The sequence below is a fragment of the Delphinus delphis genome, chromosome 3 (assembly GCF_949987515.2).
Source record: "Delphinus delphis chromosome 3, mDelDel1.2, whole genome shotgun sequence".
Lineage (NCBI taxonomy): Eukaryota > Metazoa > Chordata > Mammalia > Artiodactyla > Delphinidae > Delphinus > Delphinus delphis.
In genome coordinates, this window is record NC_082685.1 from 108,668,502 (window position 1) to 108,689,503 (window position 21,002).

At 32.8% G+C, this 21,002-nt stretch overlaps 1 protein-coding gene across 6 annotated transcripts in view; it reads left to right on the forward strand.

Moving 5' to 3' along the window:
- Nucleotides 1-21,002, forward strand: part of SSBP2 (single stranded DNA binding protein 2) — a 299,106-nt gene that overhangs the window by 215,811 nt on the left and 62,293 nt on the right. For all 6 annotated transcript variants that reach the window (XM_060009206.1, XM_060009204.1, XM_060009201.1 and 3 more), the window contains one exon: nt 14,263-14,322. In XM_060009206.1, the coding sequence (XP_059865189.1) occupies nt 14,263-14,322 (60 nt within the window). The remainder of the gene's footprint in view (nt 1-14,262; nt 14,323-21,002) is intronic.

The window sequence follows — 21,002 nt, forward strand, 5'->3', positions numbered from 1 at the left end:
GTTGTAGATACCATCTTTGACCTCAGATAACAAACCAAAAGATTAGTAAGTACATCATTTCTTAATTTGAATAAGTGGAATACTGAATATCTCAAGTTGAACTGACTTACTGAACTATAACATTTAACATTATTAATATATATAGTTTAAAATTCACACATTAAAAATAGTATTTCTCAGAATTAAATACACCAGGATTTGGAGAGTAGAGGTGGGGAAGGTTGCTTATTTGTCAAAGTTCAATAAATAAAACTGAAGTTTAATTTTCTTAAAAATGTAATTTTGAATCTTTAAAGAACAAAGATTCTGAATATTGAGAACAGAACAAGTCTTTCTCTAGTATAAAGATAAAAGCAACCTAAAAAAATAAAGGTGCCTGACAGCTACTGGCTTTGATAATGCTTTCCTGCAGTTGTGGTAATAGTTTTTCTGGCTTCAACTATTAGAACAAATTAAAACTGCTCAGCTTGAGTAACTAAGTAAGTTTTTTTTTAAAATCGCAGTTTCAAACAACTGAAGACCCTATAGCGGTGACTAGATGGACAACAAGCAAAGAAGAGGGTGTCAGGGGTTTAGACTCTTTACTTGGGTTTTTCAGTTAGAAGGGAATGAAATAGTTTCCTATTAGAAACCTTACTTTTGATGTTTATTTATCAAAATGGGTATTTATGAAAAAGTTAACTTGGCCATCCTAGACCAATATCTTATTTTTGAAAATTCTTCCCAGAATGCCTCTATTTTTATTATAGGTCCTTGGGAAACAAAAAAATGTATAGCAAATATCCAAAGGCAATTTATAACACAATCTTAGTTTTTTGTTTAACGTTGGTTACAGAAACAAAAACGGGCACCATTCTTTGGGGAATTAGAGGTAAGGAATGGATTATTAAATATAAATCAAATAGTAAATATATTGCAAATTTCCTATATAGGTCGGATAGATTTGCCTTAAGTATACATAAGGATACCTTCAGCTTTTTGAAAAATAGCTTATCAGACTTCCTTGGTGGTCCAGTGGTTAAGCATGGGTTCAATCCCTGGTAGGGGAACTGAGATCCCGCATGCCATGCCGTGCAGCCAAAAAGAAAAAGAAAACACCATAAAAAAAAAAAAAAATATATATATATATATATATATATATATATATATATATATAAATAAAAAATAGCTTATCACTAGGTCGTGTTCTGGAATAATTTATCTTCTATCTATATCAGAGGTCAACAGACTTTTTCTGTAAAAAGCCAGATAGTAAATATTTTAGGATTTGAAGGCTTTGAGGTCACGCTACTCAACTCTGTTGTTGTAGTATAAAGGCAGCCATAGACACTGTGTGCACTAAAGAGCATGGCTATTCCAGTAAAACATTATTTACAAAAACAAGTGGTGGAGCACATTTAGCCATGATAATTTACCCACTCCTATTCTTTATGAAGATGGTCACCACTAGATGGCCTGTAAGAAATCCAAAGGGTAAAGACCAAGAACAGTGTTTCTCCAAGCGTATTCTTGTACTATTGTCAAGAGTCCCGGGGGTCATCTGCCTCCCAGTATATCAGGATTCTTGGTGGTGGGGTAATGGCACTGGAAATCCTTTGGTTTTTGTTGTTTGTTTTTTATTTTTAACAGATGAGTCTTACAAGCTAAAATTTGAGAACCACTGGCTCAAACTGCTGATGACATTCAGCAACAAATATTTATGGCCCCCTCCCACCACCCTGTGCTAGAGTCACTACAGTAAACAAGCTAAAGAGAAATCCTTACCCACATCCAACGTAGAGTCCACTATGGGAGACAGTCAGTAAACAAAATAAATAATTATTTTAAAATATATGATATGTTAGATTGTGATAAGGACTAGAGAGAAAAATGAAGCAGAAAAGGAAAATAGGCAGTGTTGAGGAAGTTCTGGATGGGGTGGCCACAGAAGGATTCATCAGGAAGATGCCATTTAAGTAAAGACTTGAAGGAAGTGAGGGAACAAGCATCTGGTGTCTGAAGGAAGTGTTCTAGGCTGAGGGACAAGCAAGTATAAAGCCCTTGAGTTCAGTGCATGACCAGCTTTTTCCAGGGACAAAGAGAATGCCTGAGTAACTATAGTGGAGTGTCGGCTGGGGAGAGCAATTAGATATGAAGTCATAGGCAGGAGAAAGCCACATCAAGTAGAATTTTGTAAGTCATTGTAGGGATTTGGGGTTTTGTTCTGAGTGCAGGGTTTTAGCAGGGTCTTTCTGGCTGTTATGTTGAGATTCATCTATAGGAGGGAAAGGTGGAAGCAGGGAGACCAATTTGGATGTCACTGCAAAACTTTACAAGAGAATATTATGGCTCAAACAAGGCTGGTAACAGTGGTGAGAAGTGACTGGATTCTAGATATAATTTGAAGTTAGAGCCAACAGATTTTGGCGATGGTTTGGATATGTGTTGTGAGAGGAAAAGACAAATCAAGGGTGACCGCAAGTCTTTTGCCCTGTTCAGCTGAAAGAACGGAGCTGACATTTACCCGTGTTATATAGGTAAAACTGCAAGAGGAGGTATGAGGGGACAATCAGAAGCTTAAGTTTAAACTTGTTAAGATTAAGATGGCTATTAGATATTCACGAGATGTCGAGTAGGGAGCACGGTATCAGATCTGGAGTTTTATGCTTGAGGCTTGGACTAGATGCATTTGGGAGTTATTAGCATACAGATAATATTGAAAGCTGTGAGCCTGGATGACATCACCCAGGTAATGAGTAGAGAGAGAGACAAGAAGCTCAAGGATCCCAGGGTTCTGTTTTTAAGAAGGCAGGAAGATGAGGAGGAACCAGCAAGAAGAATGGGAAGAAGGAGCACATGAGTTTGGAAGAAAACGAGGCAATGTGGGAGCCTGGAAGCCAAGAAGAAAAATGCAGGGAAGTGAGGAATGATAGCTGTGTCAAATGCCGCTGATAGTTCAAATTAGTTGAGGACTGACAACTGACCACTGGACCTAACGAGGTGGTCACTGATGACTTTGATAAGGCCAGGTGGAGTGATGGGGGTGACAGCCGCATAAAAGTAAATTCATGATAAAGTAGGAAGAGAGAAATTGCAGACAACGAGTGTGTCCAACTCTTTCAGAGTTTCAAAGAGTTTTGCTGTAAAGGGAAAGTGAAGATGAGGCAGTAGCTGGAGAGAGAAGCTGGGGAGGTCAAAGAAATGCTGCTGGGAGTGAAGTGTTGGCTATTATAAACTGTTCATTCCTGCCGAGGGACAAAGAAAACTGCTCTGCTGGCACTTGTGGACAGAGAGTATAGGCAATTGCCAGGTGCCATCTATCATACCCAACAATCAGGTATAAGACATAATGCCAAGGAATAGAGTAATCGGATATTCTTTGTACACAGTAGGATGCTTATCAAGAAAGAGTAAAATAGAGTTACTTACTAAGAGTGCCTGCAAATGTGACTACTACCTGTTTTCTGTCATTTTTATATTCTATAAATAATCTGACATTGCAAATACCTTTGACATCAGTAATATTTTCTCCACTCAAATTTGTCTTAGTTTTATTCTGTACATTTATTCTGTATCTATTTAAGACACGTGGTTCAAAATGCATCTTAATTGGAGATGGAGAAATCACTTTGTGCAATTTGAATTCTCTCATCTTGCTTATTTTCATACTTTTTAGCATTAGGCAAATTAGTAAGCTGTAGTTTCAAAACAGACTTTTGGGGCATTAATAATTTCCGTTAAAATCTGTTGAGTAGAAAAGATTATACAGTTCAGACTTGAGTTGAGTAACTTTAGACTTCATGTTTGCAGGTAAGTAACCAAGTGAATATGAAGTGTAACATTTCATTTTAAAGAAAGTAAAAATATATATAATCTGCCACTTGTATCAGAGACCAAGCCCATAGGCAGGTTTCTTTAACAAATGTTATCGCTGCTTATGAATTTGAAAAGACTACTGCTTTATCAGTAGAAACTTACCTAGCATATCAAGATACCAGAAGGGTACCAGAACAAAGTAGCTTTTTTTTTTTTTTTTAACCTAATGGTACATTTAGGTAAATTAAAGTGCTTGTCTCCCACCCTCTCATCTAGAACAAGTTTATGTGGAAGCATGAATATAAAATAGGGAAAAGGTTGGGGAAGAGGGGAATGTTTTTGCATTCTTCAATGAAAAATTAAGAGTAGTTTTAAAAAATTATTGTTTTTGCTTCTTTTTTTATCGAGTTAGCCCAATACTTTTCCTCAATTATAAACCTCACATATTGATTTTCATACCCATAGTGTTTTTTTTAATATACTACTAATGAGGGTTGATCTGTCCTTGTGACTTTAGTCAGTGATGGGAGGCAGCACAGAGCGAGATTCAGTTTACGCAGGACGCCAGCTACTTGTCCCACAGACACCAAAAAAAAAATAAAAGGGTCTGTGTGTATTTGTGAATATAAATTGATCTAAAACAAATCATTAAAGTTTTTTATAGAATGTTTTTCAAACTTCTGTAGTTGATTAGACCAGAAGGCAGCATAGTCCCCATTCACAATCCACAAGTCCATTGCCACGAGCCAGTATCTGATATATGGTAATGAAGGCTTGAGAAATAGTCTCATCTTTTTGAAAAGGCCCATAATAGAAATGAGCAATTTTAATGCTTAGACTAAATCCATATCAGAAGAATCAACCTGCTTATAACTCTGTGCTGAATTGGATTAGCCTTGCCAAAACAACATCTAGGAAACCTGATCTGTTCATACTTTACAGATATTTGATATGCGTTATTTTAATTAAGTGTTGTTGATGATAGAATATCTAAGATGTATGGAAGATAAACTACGTATTTATGCTTATCAGCAGAATTGCTAGCACAAGTATGTCATTTTGTGAGCTAAATTAGTTTAATACTAGTTGGAATTAAAATGTGTTAATCAAGAGTGTCTTATCCACTGGGGTGTCAGTAATGTCTGATGGAGATTTTCCTGAAAAACAGAAAAGAAACTGAACAAATTAAGATATATGAATTGTAAAGTAATTTTAACGAAATTCATTTGATGTATAATTTATGCTTCATTACTTTTCTATAGAAAACTTATGAAGCATCTCATGGAATTATAAAAATAAAAACATGTGAACAGTCCTACTGTATGAACGATGGCAGAAATGAATGTACAAGTCACAACACTTTTTGTGATGCTTTTTTCAAAATAATACTGTCAATATTATATATTATTGATAGCCATATGACTTCAACTCTTATCACAATTAAGGAAAAAAAGATTTACTTCTAAGTGAGATTTTGAATAGCAAAATAGAGAATAGAAATCTATGTAGGAGAATCATGTAAAGAGAACTGGACTAACTAAAAAACTGGACCCAGAATGAATAAAAAGTAATGTTTAATTTTTAATAGAATGTTTATGCTTGGGGTAAAATCTCATAGTGAACATATTTTTATTACCTTTACAAGACTATAATTATAATCTTCCATATTTATCATTTAAAAAAATTATGTTCAAGAGAAGTTTTTCCCTTGAAAGATTCTGTCATAATTTTTATGACACAGAATTGTGTATTATTCCCTGTGTCTGCCTAAAACAGTATGTGAAAAATATCAGAAGAAAGATTATATCTGTCTAAAGTCATATCTGCACAGGATCAAGAAACGTAGATATTTGATCTTTATGTAATTAATATAATTACTGAAGATAACCGATATTTTTCCTAGCTATGTATCACTTTGTATCTTGTGTTTTTGCCTAAATGTTGATGGAAGTAAATTACTTTTTAGCAAATAACCACTTTTTCTTACAGATTTTTAGACTAAAGATGGTTATGTGGTAAAGACAATATATGTTACTCAAATGCTGAGCCTCTTAATGGAAAGAAAATATGTAAGCTAGAACATGTTTCTGAGACCTGAGGATTATGGCTCTTTGAATGTATTTAAATCTAAGAAGACCAGGGTCTCATGTGTACAACTGGCACTATATTAGACAAACAGTTGAAATGCCCTGCTATATTGAATTACTGGCAGTTCTCATGGCTGGCCTCTGCTTTAGAAAAAAATTGGGAAGTTATCATACTTTTTTTTTCTCCAAATCATACATAAATTAACCTGACATCCTTCTATACCAAAAAGTGGTTATTAAATACTGTTACTTTGTAAAACTGCCTAAGAATCACTATTTTCAACCCTGACGCCCCAGAAATAGAGAAACCTGAAAGCAGTAGGAGAGAGTACAAGACCTTCTTAGTCATCTAAATCATAAATTCTCTCATATGTTGTTGATGTAGATATTGTAATTATAACTCCGCATCATCTTGGGATCTCCAACACTTTGTTCTTTACCTACTTTTATTAGGTCCTCTAGAACAGGGGTCACCAACCCCCAGGGAACCGGGCCGCACAGCAGGAGGTGAGCCATGGGTGAGCAAACGAAGCTTCATCTGTATTTACAGCCGCTCCCCATCTCTCTCATTACCGCCTGAGCTCCGCCCCCTGTCAGGTCAGCAGTGGCATTAGATTCTCATAGGAGTGTGAACCCTACTGTGAACTGTGCATGCGAGGGATCTAGGTTGCATGCTCCTTGTGAGAATCTAATGCCTGATGATCTGAGGTGGAACTGAGGCAGTGATGCTGGCACTGGGGAGCGGCTGCAAATACAGATTATCATTAGCAGAGAGGTTTGACTGCACAGAGACCATAATAAATCAGTTGCTTGCAGACTCATATCAAAACCTCATCAGTGAGTGGCAAGTGAAAACAAGCTCAGGGCTCCCACTGATTCTGCATTATGGTGACTTGTATAATTACTTCATTATATATTACAATGTAATAATAATAGAAATAAAGTGCATAGTAAATGTAATGCCCTTGAATCATCCCAAAACCATCCTTCTACCCCCCCAACTCCCCCCACCCCCTGGTCCTTGGAAAAATTGTCTTCCATGAAACTGGTCCCTGCTGCCAAAAAGGTTGGAGACTGCTGCTCTAGAAGACATAATTTATCCTATATAAGCAAGCTGAATTTTCCCCTCTATACATATAAGCATTTTCTCATTAGACAACCAGATACACTATGCCAGAACTGTGCCTTACCCTTTGCAATATCAATAGATGCTACCTATTTTTAACAAGACACATAAATTGGCCAGGTGAGATTTTATACAAGAGAACCAAACTTTATTACACCTTTTGCTGGTTTATAGAGTCTTCCATCAATGTTGTTCACTCACTCAATCAATGACCCAGCTATGGAAACAGCCAAGTATTTATTGAATGCGACTCTGTACATTCTCTCTTAGAATGTGCTAACTGCTTCCTTCCCTTCCTCCAGAACCTCATTACAAGTTGTCACATTATAATGAACAGCTTGATTACAATCATAATACTCTTCTAATAATACCACATCCATGTACCACCATTCCTAACCCATCTTCTATTCCCTTCCAGTATTTGACTTAAAAACAAAAATAAATGAACTAAAGACAACATATATTATCAAAACTCTACCAAAAATATTCAAGAAGAGAGAGATAGAGCTTACTAAATTTATTTTATATTTCAGTTGTTGAATTTCTTTTCATCTGGTGAATCAAGAGCACATGCTAATTAGTGTTTTATGTGCAAATTAACTTGATTACCTGAAATACCACTGTCTTTTCAGCTTTTCATGGTTGTGTGGTAACAAAGGTAAAGAATTCTACATTAAGTGAATGGTTGCAAGGTTGCTGGGGGTGCCTAGGAGGAAATGCCAAGTCAGGCAATTTATTTATGGTCAGTTAGTCATAAGAATGAAGTATGTGTACCTGCCTTTATTCTATAAAGGTATTACTATAGTCGGATGTTATATAGCTCTAAGAAAACTAAAGTGGCAGTTAAGGAATTTGGTCTTTGGTTTTCTTTTACATAAAATAAGGAGGTTGACCTAGTTAACTCTACAAACTTTTTGCTGTAAAATGTGTCAAAAAGGTATATTGGAATAAAATTCTATAAGTCAGATTTTATTATAATTGTACAATACAGAACTTGTAAAAACTTCACTTGAGTAGTTTTGTGAAGTCATTTTTTTAAGTGTGTATTTCTTTTTTAGACTGTTTTGTAAGTTCATGTTTTCTCAAACTTGGTAATTGTGTATTTCTATGTCATTTAAAAACTACTGTTTTTTCAAAAATAGAAGCAAATTTCACATGAACAGTTTTGTACTCGAAAAAGTTCAGTTACTTTAAATTGTAGAACATATCTCAGACTTCTAAATTTTCAGAATGTAAACTCTCCTAAATGTTACATTTGTTCATTCTAAAGAACTTAGTATTATTCTTTTCATCATTGATTTGTTCTAAATTTGTCCTAAATAAAATAAAATGTAGTATATAGAAAATACTTAAGTATAAAATTGGTATTTTAAAGAAGATTTTACTTTTTAGTGATTTTAAATTTTCTTTATTATCAACCTGCTCTTAAAGACCAAGATTTAAAGAGTTTCTAAAGCCATGTTGAAATCTTTAAAATAAGATATAGGGTGATTTATACACTGCTGCCATCAATTTTAAGGATTCTTAGAAATATCAGTTTTATTTTATGGATTGATTACCATAACATTAAGGTACTTGTTCTGATCTGGTTTCATGTCCTTTCCTCTGAAGTGGGTTCCCTTCATATCAAGGCACACATTACGCTGCAGTGTGCTGAATCCTCTATGAGAATAGTGTGCTCAGGAAATGGAGGGAAAGGAGCCTATAGAGACTCCTTAAAGAGGAAGTGACATTCCAGCCCCTGGAGGATTAGTAGATGTTTACTTGGCATAGAAAGGAGAATACTGAGTTATCTCAAGAAAAATTGTGGTATTGATAAATCATATTTATGCTTTCTGGAAACTATTAAAATGTTAGAAAATATTAGTAAAGTTAACATTTGAGCAATGTGTCATTTAAGATGTACAGTTTGATCATATATATATGTGAAAAGAAGTTAGGGCTTTAAATGGTTCTTATCACCTGTAATTTCAGAATGGGTAAATTATTTATAAAATAATTCCATTGGTGGGGTCTGGGATCTTCAGAGAAGGAAAGATGAGAAAGAACTTCTTCCTTCTAAATCTTAGAGAATTGAGATAAAGCACTAACAGTTTATGAAGATGAAATAAGAAGAGGGAGACTACTACTTTCCACTAGCAGAAATGGCAAAGAATAAAGGAAAATCTCTCTTTTAGGAAAGCAGAAGTTTAATATTTCATGAATAATTCTTGATATAATGGAAAATAATAATCCTTTAAGACTGAATGATGTTCATTCTGAAATAAATTATGATTCTAAATGAGTGTGATTTTTTTCTCTAAAAGACTACTTGGAGGAAATGGGCTGGACATTTAGTTTATATTTCTATTAGAGTTTTTTTCCTTTCATTTAGTCATCAAATATTTATTGATTTTCTGTCTTTGTATACGTTTTTATTGCTTGCACTTTGGTTTATCCCATTCATTCTAAGTAGATAACTGAAACATGTAGAAATGAGAATTTATGCCTATAAATGTATTTCCATATGTCAGGGTACTAACTGTGCTACTCAGTTTATCTTGTGTATTATAAAGAACCTTTGTCCATGAGTTTTGCCTAATTTGGAAAACTTTTTTAAAAGCCTAGCCTTGATTTTTAGTCATTCATAGCACTACATGTTCTGTCAAGTAGGGATGATGTAATATGACTTCTGAGAAGGCACCAGGTTGAAATATTATTTTCTTTGGGTTTTCATTGATATTTGCCATTTGGTGAAGAGAATATTTTATTTCTTCCAGATTAGTGGACTGTAGAAAATAGTTTTTCCAGAACATTGTTTCTCCTATTAATTACAAGACTGTGAACCTTGAAAAATCCTAAGCAGAGGGCAGTGATCTTCATCTGCTTTGTTCACTGATATGTCCCACCATCTAGAAGAGTGCCTTTGTGGGTGCCTAATAAATATTTGTTGAATGAACAAATCTCTAGCATGCCTTTTAATCAGTAAGTGCAGCTTTTTTATTCTATTGGCCTTTGATCTGAACAAAGGGCATCATTGTTGGAGTATTTTTTTTCTTTACCTAAGTTTTTCTTTTTCTCTGGAAAGCATGGGAATAAGCTTCTCTAGCTCCTTGATAAAGATAGCTTGTGCCTTAGGAACATAGACTGATATCACCCACACACACTTCAAATATTTATAGCTATTTACAGTATGCTAATCTTTATACTTAAGGGTAATGCTGGAAATAATTAACATGGAATCATGTTTTTTTTTTTTTAAAGACTCAAGTATTATTCTTTATTATACCAATTGACCACTATGTGGATGCAGATTCAAAATTAGGAAATAATACAAATTAGTATAAACTATATTTTAAATGGCCTTTTATGAAATATTAAAAAGAAGTAAAAATATTCCAAGTAACTGGAAATTGTAGAGTTAAACTACCTATTCTACTAGCATTAATATTTTTTTTGTTTTTGTTTTTGTTTTTTTATTTTTTTCACACACACAGTGTATTTTATTTTTACAAGAGGTAAATAAACTGACACCAAGCATTGTAAATGGATGACCACAACAAAACCAACAATGATTGCAATTACCAAACACGAAACACACTCATACCATGTCATAATATTGACATTCAGTATCATGGGGGTTTTAAATTATTATTTCCCAAGAGACTGCTGAGATCATCTTGTCCAACTCTCTCATTTTAAGGTTGGGAAAACTAAAGCCCTAAAGGCTTTTAATTTAGGGTCCCTCTGCTAATTAGTGGTGGTGCAAAAACTAGAATCCAGGCCTTTGACTCCCAGTCAAATGTTTTGTCCACACACATTATAAATAACTTTTTAGCCCATTTTTCAAGGGGAAGGCTTTTTCCATTTAAAATATTGATTCATCATTCTGACACCCTCAAGCACATATTTTGATGCCCAAACTATTAAAAAAATTTTCCCCAAGTATTATGAGTAAGTATACTTTCATAGCTAAGGGCTCTTTTGAGGAACCTGTTCTTCCCAGGTTATCAACGCAGAGAGTACTGAAGGTCTGTCGATAGATGTACTTTATAATATCAGTAAGTATACTTTATAATATCAGTATGTAATCTCTTAGATTAGCATTTTACCATAAAAGAATTTAAACTTGTTGTAATACCTTAAATTATATTTGAAAGCAAATTGACTTCTGAATAGTGAAATACAGAATATTAGTAGAATATTCTCATTTGCTAACATGAAAACTCTTTTGGGTTCTGTTGCTGTGGCTATACCTCAACAAGTAGGCAGCTGAGGACCTAGGTGGTTAACTGGATATCTTAAGAATCAATCTGAATATTAAGAGCTTATAACAGCACTAATTTGATATTAAAATGCTTTAACCATAATAATGTTTATATTTTAGGGAAAAGTAGTCGTTTTTTATCTAAACTAACTAGATTTTTGTTATTTTTTGCTTTAATTGTATAGCTATAGATTGATAAATAGAAGTGGTTTTCTTCCTTTTTTTTTTTGGCTAAAAAAATTTTTGAACTTCTGGAGGAGGGCAAACAAGAGGAAATAAATTAAAAAGAGACTCTTTCTCTCTCGCAATCTTATTCCATAGGGGACTACAGGTTCGCAACTACCACATGCACTGCCTCTCCCTCTTAGTAGTCCCTTGATGGGGCCTCATGGTCAGATAGGAGAATACAACAGTCGTGTTAAAATACATTTATTCACAATGCCATTGATTAGAGAAAAATTTTCTCTTTTCAAATAGTCCATTTATATTAACAGTATTACATTATTTTACATTCAGAGGAACATACAAATCTCAAATGCCCTGTTTCAAATAAGGTACATTTCAAGGTTATCAGTATTTAGTAGTGTTTTAATACTTTCTACCTTGTATTCCATTTTGAAGTGATTTTATTATAGACAGGAATTATCAGTAACCTATTTTTATGTCTCCATGTCTCAAACACTAAATTGATATTGTACTTGGGCTTAGTGACTATGTCATAAAACATCACTTTGTGAAAGAAAGGCAACCATTCCAAAATCAATGACACGATATTTAATTAAATTTTTGAAGTGAGTCCAGAATTTATAAGACAGTTTCATAAACGAAATTAGGTGGTTAGAAAAGTAGCAGAGGGAGTGTGAGTTTGGGGATGAGCTTCCCAGTTGACAGTATAGTTAACTAATTAATCCAATTTAGAGCTTCAGAAATGATGAGAGTCAACTTTAATCAAATGTGTGAAAACTAAACATTTTTTAAATGTTTAAACTGGAAAATCCACTTAAGCTTTATCAGCTGAAGGTGACACTATTACCTGAATAATCTACTGTTTCTGTCCATTTAAAATGATCTCCTAGGAATATGTTAACATATAAGAACACAGCAAGTAAAAACTCAAATTGTTTAATTCTAAAGTTCTTCTTGTTGGTTTGTCAGACCCTCCAAAAGATATTATAGAAAAGTCTATAGCACATAAATTTGCTAGAATTTTATTTTTCAGCTGCTGCTTTTAAAATAGCCCTAGAACTGCAGGCCTAATTTCTAAAAATATTTTTAGAAAATTCATTATAAATGTGGAATTTAATTATGTAAAGTACTATAGATTTGGCTTGCCCAAGCCTTTGGTAAATTGATTCTTAATTTATATTATTAATTCATTCTTAATATTTTACTTAATATTCAACCCTTTAGAGTTGATAATTTGCTTATATTACATGTAATTATGTATTATAATTAAACAAAATTATATTTTTCTATAAAAATGGAATTTTGAATAATTTTAGGAATAAACTTAAAAATAAAAATTGTGCCCAAATCTGAGTGATCAAAAATATTCTCCTTCCACTCATCATTGGACAATCACTAAATGATACTTTTAGCATATTTTTCAGACAGTTTCAGGACTGACAGAATCAGCACATCTTAGCAGCCTCTGATTCATCTAACAAGATAAATTGACTTGAGTTTTAATATAAGGCCATTTTTTTTCTTCTGGACTTCTGGAGGAGGGCATACAAGAGGAAATAAATTTAAAATATAACATATACACACTACTATATATAAAATAGATAAACAACCAGGACTTGCTATATAGCACAGGGAACTATATTCAATATTTTGTAATAACCTATAATGGAAAATAATATGAAAAAGAATAGTGGGAGGGAGGGAGACGCAAGAGAGAAGAGATATGAGAACATATGTATATATATAACTGATTCACTTTGTTATAAAGCAGAAACTAACACACCATTGTAAAGCAATTATACTCCAATAAAGATGTAAAAAAAAATAGATAACTAATACGGACTTACTGTATAGCACAGGGACTCTACTAAATACGCTGTAATGGGCTATATAGGAAAAGAATCTTAAAAAAAAGTGGATATATGTATATGTATAACAGATTCACTTTGCTGTGCACCTGAAACTACCACAACATTGTAAATCAACTATACTCCAATAAAAATTTTTAAAAAAAGAATATATATATATGTGTCTATATTTTTATATATATATATATATATATATATATGTCTGTGTGTGTATATGTATATATATAATGGAATCACTTTGCTGTACACCTGAAACTAATGCAACATTGTTAATTATACTTCAATAAAAAATGGTTATTAAAAAAAGTACACACCTCATAGTCTGCTAGGCTCAAAATATGCAAAGAAATTTCAATTTTAAAATGTATAATCGATTTTGAATTATAACAAACCCTTAATGAAAGAAAGCCAAAGCTCTCCTAACCACAAATGTCCCTTGGAAAAGAAATTTCTTTACCATTTTAAATGGAACTACAAAAGAAAAGATGAAGAAATTTGGCAACTTTAAAATTATTAGAGGAAAATTATAACCGAATTGGGTAATTCAGTCAAAATTATTAGAGGAAAGTGATAACTGAATTGGGTAATTCAGAATCCAGTTTGTATAATAATGTAGCCAGTGATCCTCTTCTTGAAGTCTTTACTAAGATTCAATTGCCTAAATTTCTTAGTCTTACTTTTTGCCAATTAGATAGCATTAAAATTTTTTTTTGCTAGTTACTTTAGTCATCTTTGATTTTTTTATGATTTCTTTGGAATTTTTCCAGATATTCTACAAAGTAAAAAATAGGATGGTAATTTTTGTTAAAAGCTTTTATTCTACTGAAATCAGCCACATAAGTAAATTTGATTTATGTTTTGTATAATTCAAAAATTCTTAAAAGCAGTTTATTTTCAGATCTGTATTTTACATTGTTTTTTTGTTTTGTTTATTTGTTTGTTTTACTTCAATAGCCTTTTATGTCACCTCGGTACCCTGGAGGTCCAAGGCCCCCACTGAGGATACCTAACCAGGTAAGATTTGTGTGTGCTATTTAAGTTTGGTGGTTTTTTGTTGCGTTTTTTTTTTAAGAGTCAATAAAGATCTTGAAAATGTCACATATTTCTCTCCTATAAAAATGTTAAATTATTCTGCATTCCATTTTATGCTACTTCTAGTGATGTATAACCTACATTAAGGGTTGGCAAACTATAGCGCATAGTTTGGCTGACTTTTTGTAAATAAAATTTTATTGGAACGCTGCCACATTCATTCATTTATGTATTGTCTATGGCTTCTTTTACACTGCAATAGCAGATTTGAGTGATCATGATGGAGACCATAGGTGGCCTGCAACCCTGAAATATTTACTGTCTAGATCTTAACAGAAAAAAGTTTGCTGACCCTTGGAGTCTACCATATACTTTGAAGCTACCTTTCAAAATATATATAATTTTGGTAAATGCAGATTATACTGTGAAGGATGGCAATAAAATTTTCTATGAACATACTTAAGCTTATTTTTATATTATATAGTTACAATAACATGGCTGTAACATACCAATTTTGCCCAATTATAGTGGCATATCAAGCATATAATTAGCTGCTTCTAGAAGGGTTAGATCTATTAATAGTTAACAGTAGATCATCCAACTATCTTTATCTACAAGAGCTCTGCGATTTCACAGACTTTCGTCCTCAGATAGTTTATCAATAACATAAATACTTATTTGCTAAAGAGAATAAAGCACAATTTTTACTTGCAGGTAGCTTATAGTTTAGGTTTAGAATAGAGACAACGTGCATGTGTGTGTATATATATATACATATATAAGTAACACAAGAAGAAATTAAATGCTTAACCATACGGAATATTAATGTCAAGATGATTGTTTTGTCACTTTCTTTGTTTTTGTATACATCATTTTCCCAGATTTAAAGTAAACCCTGGTTTATTATTTTTATCACAATAAAATCTTTTTCATTTTTTAAAAATTTCCACTTCCTTCCTGACCAAAAATTGGAACAAGAAAGCTGTGCTTACTTTGATAGTACATTTGATAGAAATGGAGTTTTCCTTCTCCTCTCCTAACTCTTACTGAAATTATGCAGTGTCCTTGAAGTGTCCCAATTGCTGGTGTTCTCTGCTTCTAATGCACAGCAAAGAGTGCCAGCACCCACATCCACCCCCAGGGGAGAACTCTAAGCAGGCAGCAGTGCTGGGTCATCTCATGGTTACAGGGCTAGAAGTCCTCACATTAGCAGCTGGAGGAGTTTTCTCCTTCAGACTGAAAATGCATTCGGTACATAGGGCCAGGGAAACATGGCATGAAATAGGAAAAAGAAGTGCATGGATGCCAAGGGTTTCAACATATGGGAGTTTTATTTTCTCTGTGGGTGAACCTATATGTATTGACAGTCAGATCTGCTTATAGGTGCCTGAGTCTTTTAAATTTCCTTTTCTAAGGACAGAAAGTTGTATCTTTCATTGCAGTCTTCATGGTGTTTCAGACATACCATTCATAGCTTTATGTATTTTGTAGATATAAGAGGTTTGTGAAAATCTCCATTAGGGAAATGTGAATTTCTTGTACAAGCATGTGAGAATTTTTCTGATTCCATTTATTGCATATGAATAATGAAAATCTCATAGAGTTATTGTAATTGCATCCATTTGACAGTGTTGAAATGCCTGCTATGTATAAGATACTAAGTTCCACACCTAAAGAAATTGACAAAATGAAAGACACTTTTAGGAAGAATGGGTTAGTGGTAGAAATGTGAAATTGTAAATCTAGGTTGTTTGAAAAATTTTTTAAGAACAACAACCTTTGGATTTTTAAAAGAGACAATTAAAAAGTTAAAGGTAATAAAGAGTTATGATACAGGTTCTTTCTCCTCAAGAGTTTTAAACAGTCTTTACCTAAGTATATTTTAAAATAATTGTACTCTTCTATGAGTGGCCCTTTTTTGCCCCCCTCCCCATATATAGTTAAGCTTCATTAATCCAAACATCTGTCTTTCAAATTTATAATAATTTACATTTATACTATTTTTTAAAGAATTTTGAGCAAACTGTTAAATATTTCCTAAAACAATGTTTACACTATTAACTATTTAGTAGCATGACCTTTTCAAACAACAAAACATTTCTTCAATTTCATTATGTAGTCATTAAAGTAAAATTGGAAAAGCTATTTTTGTGATTAATTGGAATGATGTATATAAAAACAAATGTTAAAGTTTTTATTTAGTCTATTTTAAATGATCATAAACTAATAAAATTTTCTTTTATTGGTATATTGTATCTAAGAAAATAAAAAGTATGCTATTAACTTCTTCAGTGGTGTTGACTAGTCATTTTGAATATGTAAAAGACAATCCTTTAATAAACAGCTTCTCCAGAATTTATAATTACTAATGATTAGACTATAATTTTTAAGTACTTCTGATTTGGTTTTCATGGGTCTGAACTAAATCCACAATGGCTTACTTATACTGTTTATATATTTATGGACTGGGTATTTGGGACATGGTATCAAATCACTATGCCCAAAAAATGCAAGAAAGGGTAATAGTATCTAAAATTATGAAAGCAAAGTAAAATTACAAAAATCTGCAATGTTGCAAAGAATAAATATCTATGAGAGAACACATGAAATATAGAAATTACACCGGAATTGGTTCAACTGTCAGAATAGGTTGGTGGTGTTGAAGTATCCATAAACTGGAGGTCTTTATCCTTCTCATAGATAAAATGTTTAATCTGAAAAATTCAGTGTTCATACAACGCTATGCTAAGAAAACCAAGACAGCCAAAAATATAGAGACTGTTAATGAGTGACACCAAGAATAAACTATTGATTTATTGACCCTATAGAATTGGAATTTCTCACCATTCCTGAAACTCTATAAACAGGTGTGTGAATTGAGGTAACATAGTGAATGCTGTTGACCATTTTATATTCTAAAGCTGATTTTGACATTCTAAAAGCACACTGCACCTGACCATTCTACTGAAAGTCTCGAAGATATTTGTCCAATAATAGATGAATGAGTGGTTAAATAAATTATAGTATATCCAAATGGTGAAATAGTATGCAGCTATTAAAAGGTATGTTACAGGATTAAATTTATTGATATGACAGAATGTTTATGACCTATTACCAAATGTAAAAAAGGCACAAACCTGTGTGGTATGTCACCTTTACCATATATCACTGTACAAACTCAGTTCTTCCACTCCACACCCCCCCCAACATGCGCATGCACACACACACACACACACACACACACACACACACACACACACACACACACACACACACACCCCAAAAAGACTGTAAGGGACTTATCCTTTATTTCTGGCTGATAGGATTATGAGTGATTTTTTTTTTTATTTCTGTATTTTTAAAGTTTGCATAGAACAGGAATTTTATTTGTGACTGGATAAAGACATTATTAGTTAATTATATATGTAAATGAAAGTACAGATATTTTATTCTTCTGGCTATTCAGTATATGAGATTATTCTTTGTTAATATTGAATGTATAGTTCTTACTATACATGACAAAATGAAAAACAATGGATGTTAAGGATAGGCAAATCTTGAGAAGACTATTCTTCACTTTTCAGATAGGGAAAAGTCAGCAAGCATTTGAGCAGAAAAAAAAAAACATGTTGTTGGGACATTTACTCATATACTGAAAATAAATGTACTGTATCCCCCCCATATAACCAAGGTACCTATATTTTAAACATATTGCACTTACTCTTCCTTACATGTTCTGTTTTTCAGAATAAATGCTATTTAGCATGTCCTTTCCCAGTAATTCTGTCTTTGTAAAATATTTCATATGTAGAATTTGACTTTTATTTAATGATATCAATATGAAAACATGAGAAGGACTTCAGCTGCATAAAGAGAATTAAGTTCTACATTGAGTAAATGATAGGAGTCTTATAGCTGAAATCGTAAAGAAGACTGTAGTAAATCTCTATTGTGTTAATTACACTGTTAAAGTATTTAAATTATTATTTGAAATCCAGTGAAACACAATGAAAAATATATTATTTTCTTTTGACTTTGAATTATGACCATGTCCTGGGATATATGTCTTTTCCAATTATTTTCTGCCTTTTGTAGGACAAAGGAAATTAACAAATTCAAAATCTCTGGCAAAGAAGAAATTCATTCTCCTTCCCAAATCAAGAAAAATTTACATAGTGAACACTGTGCTGTCTTACTCAATTTAAGTTAGCAGTATATCGGGCTTTTTGGTACAATGTTTACTTCTTTTGCCAAACTGCATCTCATTATTTTACAGCCATTTTGTCAAAGATATTCCCTTTTTGGACATAAGCCAATACCAAAAAAATGCGTTGCCATATATATGATTGGAAACTTCATAGGGCTGTACAAAAATCACTCTCAGAAATAGTCATTCAACAAAAATTTGTTGAGGTTTACTATTTGCGAGGCACCATTCTCCATGGGGGATACATCAGAAAACAAACAAATGAGAATCCCTGTTTCATGGAACTGGCGTTCTAAAGCAGCAGTGCCCAACAACTTTCTGGGAAGAGAGAAATGTTCCATATCTGCACTGTCATATGCAGTAGCTCTAGTACTTTGAGGACCTTGAAATGTGGCTAGTGTGACTTGAAATGTGGCTAGTGTGACTGAGGAATCGAATTTTTAACTTTATTAATTTTAATTTAAATAACCACATGTGGCAAAGGGCTACTATATTGGACAGTGCAGTTACAGTGGTTGAGATACAGAAAAAAGAAAAATAAATAAGTAAATATATATGTCAAATGGTGAATTGTAATTTGGAGACAAATATCTTTCCAACCTGAATGTCACATTTCTGAATTTTAATATCTTTTCTACTGATACTGCCTTTTTACAGGAAAAAAAAAATGTAACAGTGCTATTGCTGGCAGGACCTCAATGTGTCAAGCATCTTAGATCCAAATGCCAGCAAAGCCCAGCAATGTATGACTTTGAGCAAGTCACTTAACCTTTCTGGGACTTGCTTTTCTTACAGGTAAAATGAGAGTGGACTCCTGTATTTCTAAAATCCCTTCTAGTTCCAAAATTTCTTAATTATTTGATTCTACTTCATTTCATGTAATTGAGGGGACCCACTGAAAAATTTTGGTAGGTCAAAATTGTTAACTGAATTATATCATAAAGGCATAGATAAATTCACTATTTTTTAATCATCATTGAGTGTTTAGTCTCTGTGAGTAGATTATATACATATAATGGTATTCAAGGAAATATATACCAGAATCTTAAGATCCTAGAGGGGCTCACCATTGGAATCATATGATGAATCTTCTGTAAACTAAATGATTTTTTGTGCAGCAAGAAATTCCTTCGTTGAATTATTAATTTAAAATACTTAATAACATTTTATGTTATTTCATTTATTTTAAATCCTAGGATTTAAGGCTTATCTGTTAGAACTTTTGGAATATGTTGATCTGATTTGAAGCCCTGGCTCTACTACTTACTGATAGTATAACCATGGACAAATTAACAAACTTACTTCTGTATTAAAACTCAGTTTCTCATCATCAAAAAGGATTTATAATAACCTCGTGGGATTGTTGTAAGCACTGAGGGAAATAAATATAAAATGTTTAGCACATTTCCTGGCACAAATGTACTGGCTCACAAGTATATATTTTTGTTGATATTATGTTTGTTATTATTAAGCATTCTCATCATTAGTGTCAATTTCCCTAACAAACAGAATGAAGATCTTTTATAGAACAAAAAATGTGTGCCAAAATTTGTGACTAGTTAAACAAGTCTCAATGGAATACATTTAACATGTTGACAAATATGAGAATATATATTGACCCACAAGATGTATAAATCTGTTTATTTTTCCTGATACATATTAAAGGTTTAAAGAATCTAGTGATCGTGCTCTTTTGATGCACAAAACCATCATCTGGTCATCCCGGGACTGATGAAAATGTTTTAAAAGTTAGAGATTTGACTTACCAAAAGAAAAACACTGGCGACTAAAGAGTTAAATTTGGGTAAAGACACTCATTTTGAAAGACAACTTGACATTGATCAACATTTCTATAGGATTATGCTATGTTTTTAAGTGATAATAGCAGAAAGACTTGTCAATTGTTCTGATGTTCCAAGATAAACAGGAAAAAGTAAAATGTTGAAGAAAATGGTTTCCAGTGATAAAACATGGTGTCACCAATGAGATTTAGAAATTCACAATCAGAGTATAAAACTTGAACCACTTAGAGAATTTTAAAAAAAGGAAGAACTTCAAAGTCACAATTGAAGATAATGTTTAGTCATACATTTTCACTCCTCCCCCTAATTCACTTCTTTATAACTTTTGACACTGTTGACCATTTCTTTCTTCTGGAAACTCCCCCTCATGCATTCTGAACTGTTGGTCCTGGTCCCCTGGCTAATTTCATACCTATTCAGTTTGTTTCCTTTCCTACCTCTTTTTGGTATTTTAAGAAAATTGTATCTTTGATTCTTTGATCTTTTTTCATCTCACTTCTTGAAATCTAGTCCATTCTTAAGACTTTACCACTGATGATTCCTAAAATTGTCCAATGAAAACTCTTTGTTTTATTCCTTCAATAAATATGTCTTACTCTGAGCCAAAAAGGCACAGATAGGTTTCACTCTCTGAACGTACAGTGTTGGGGATA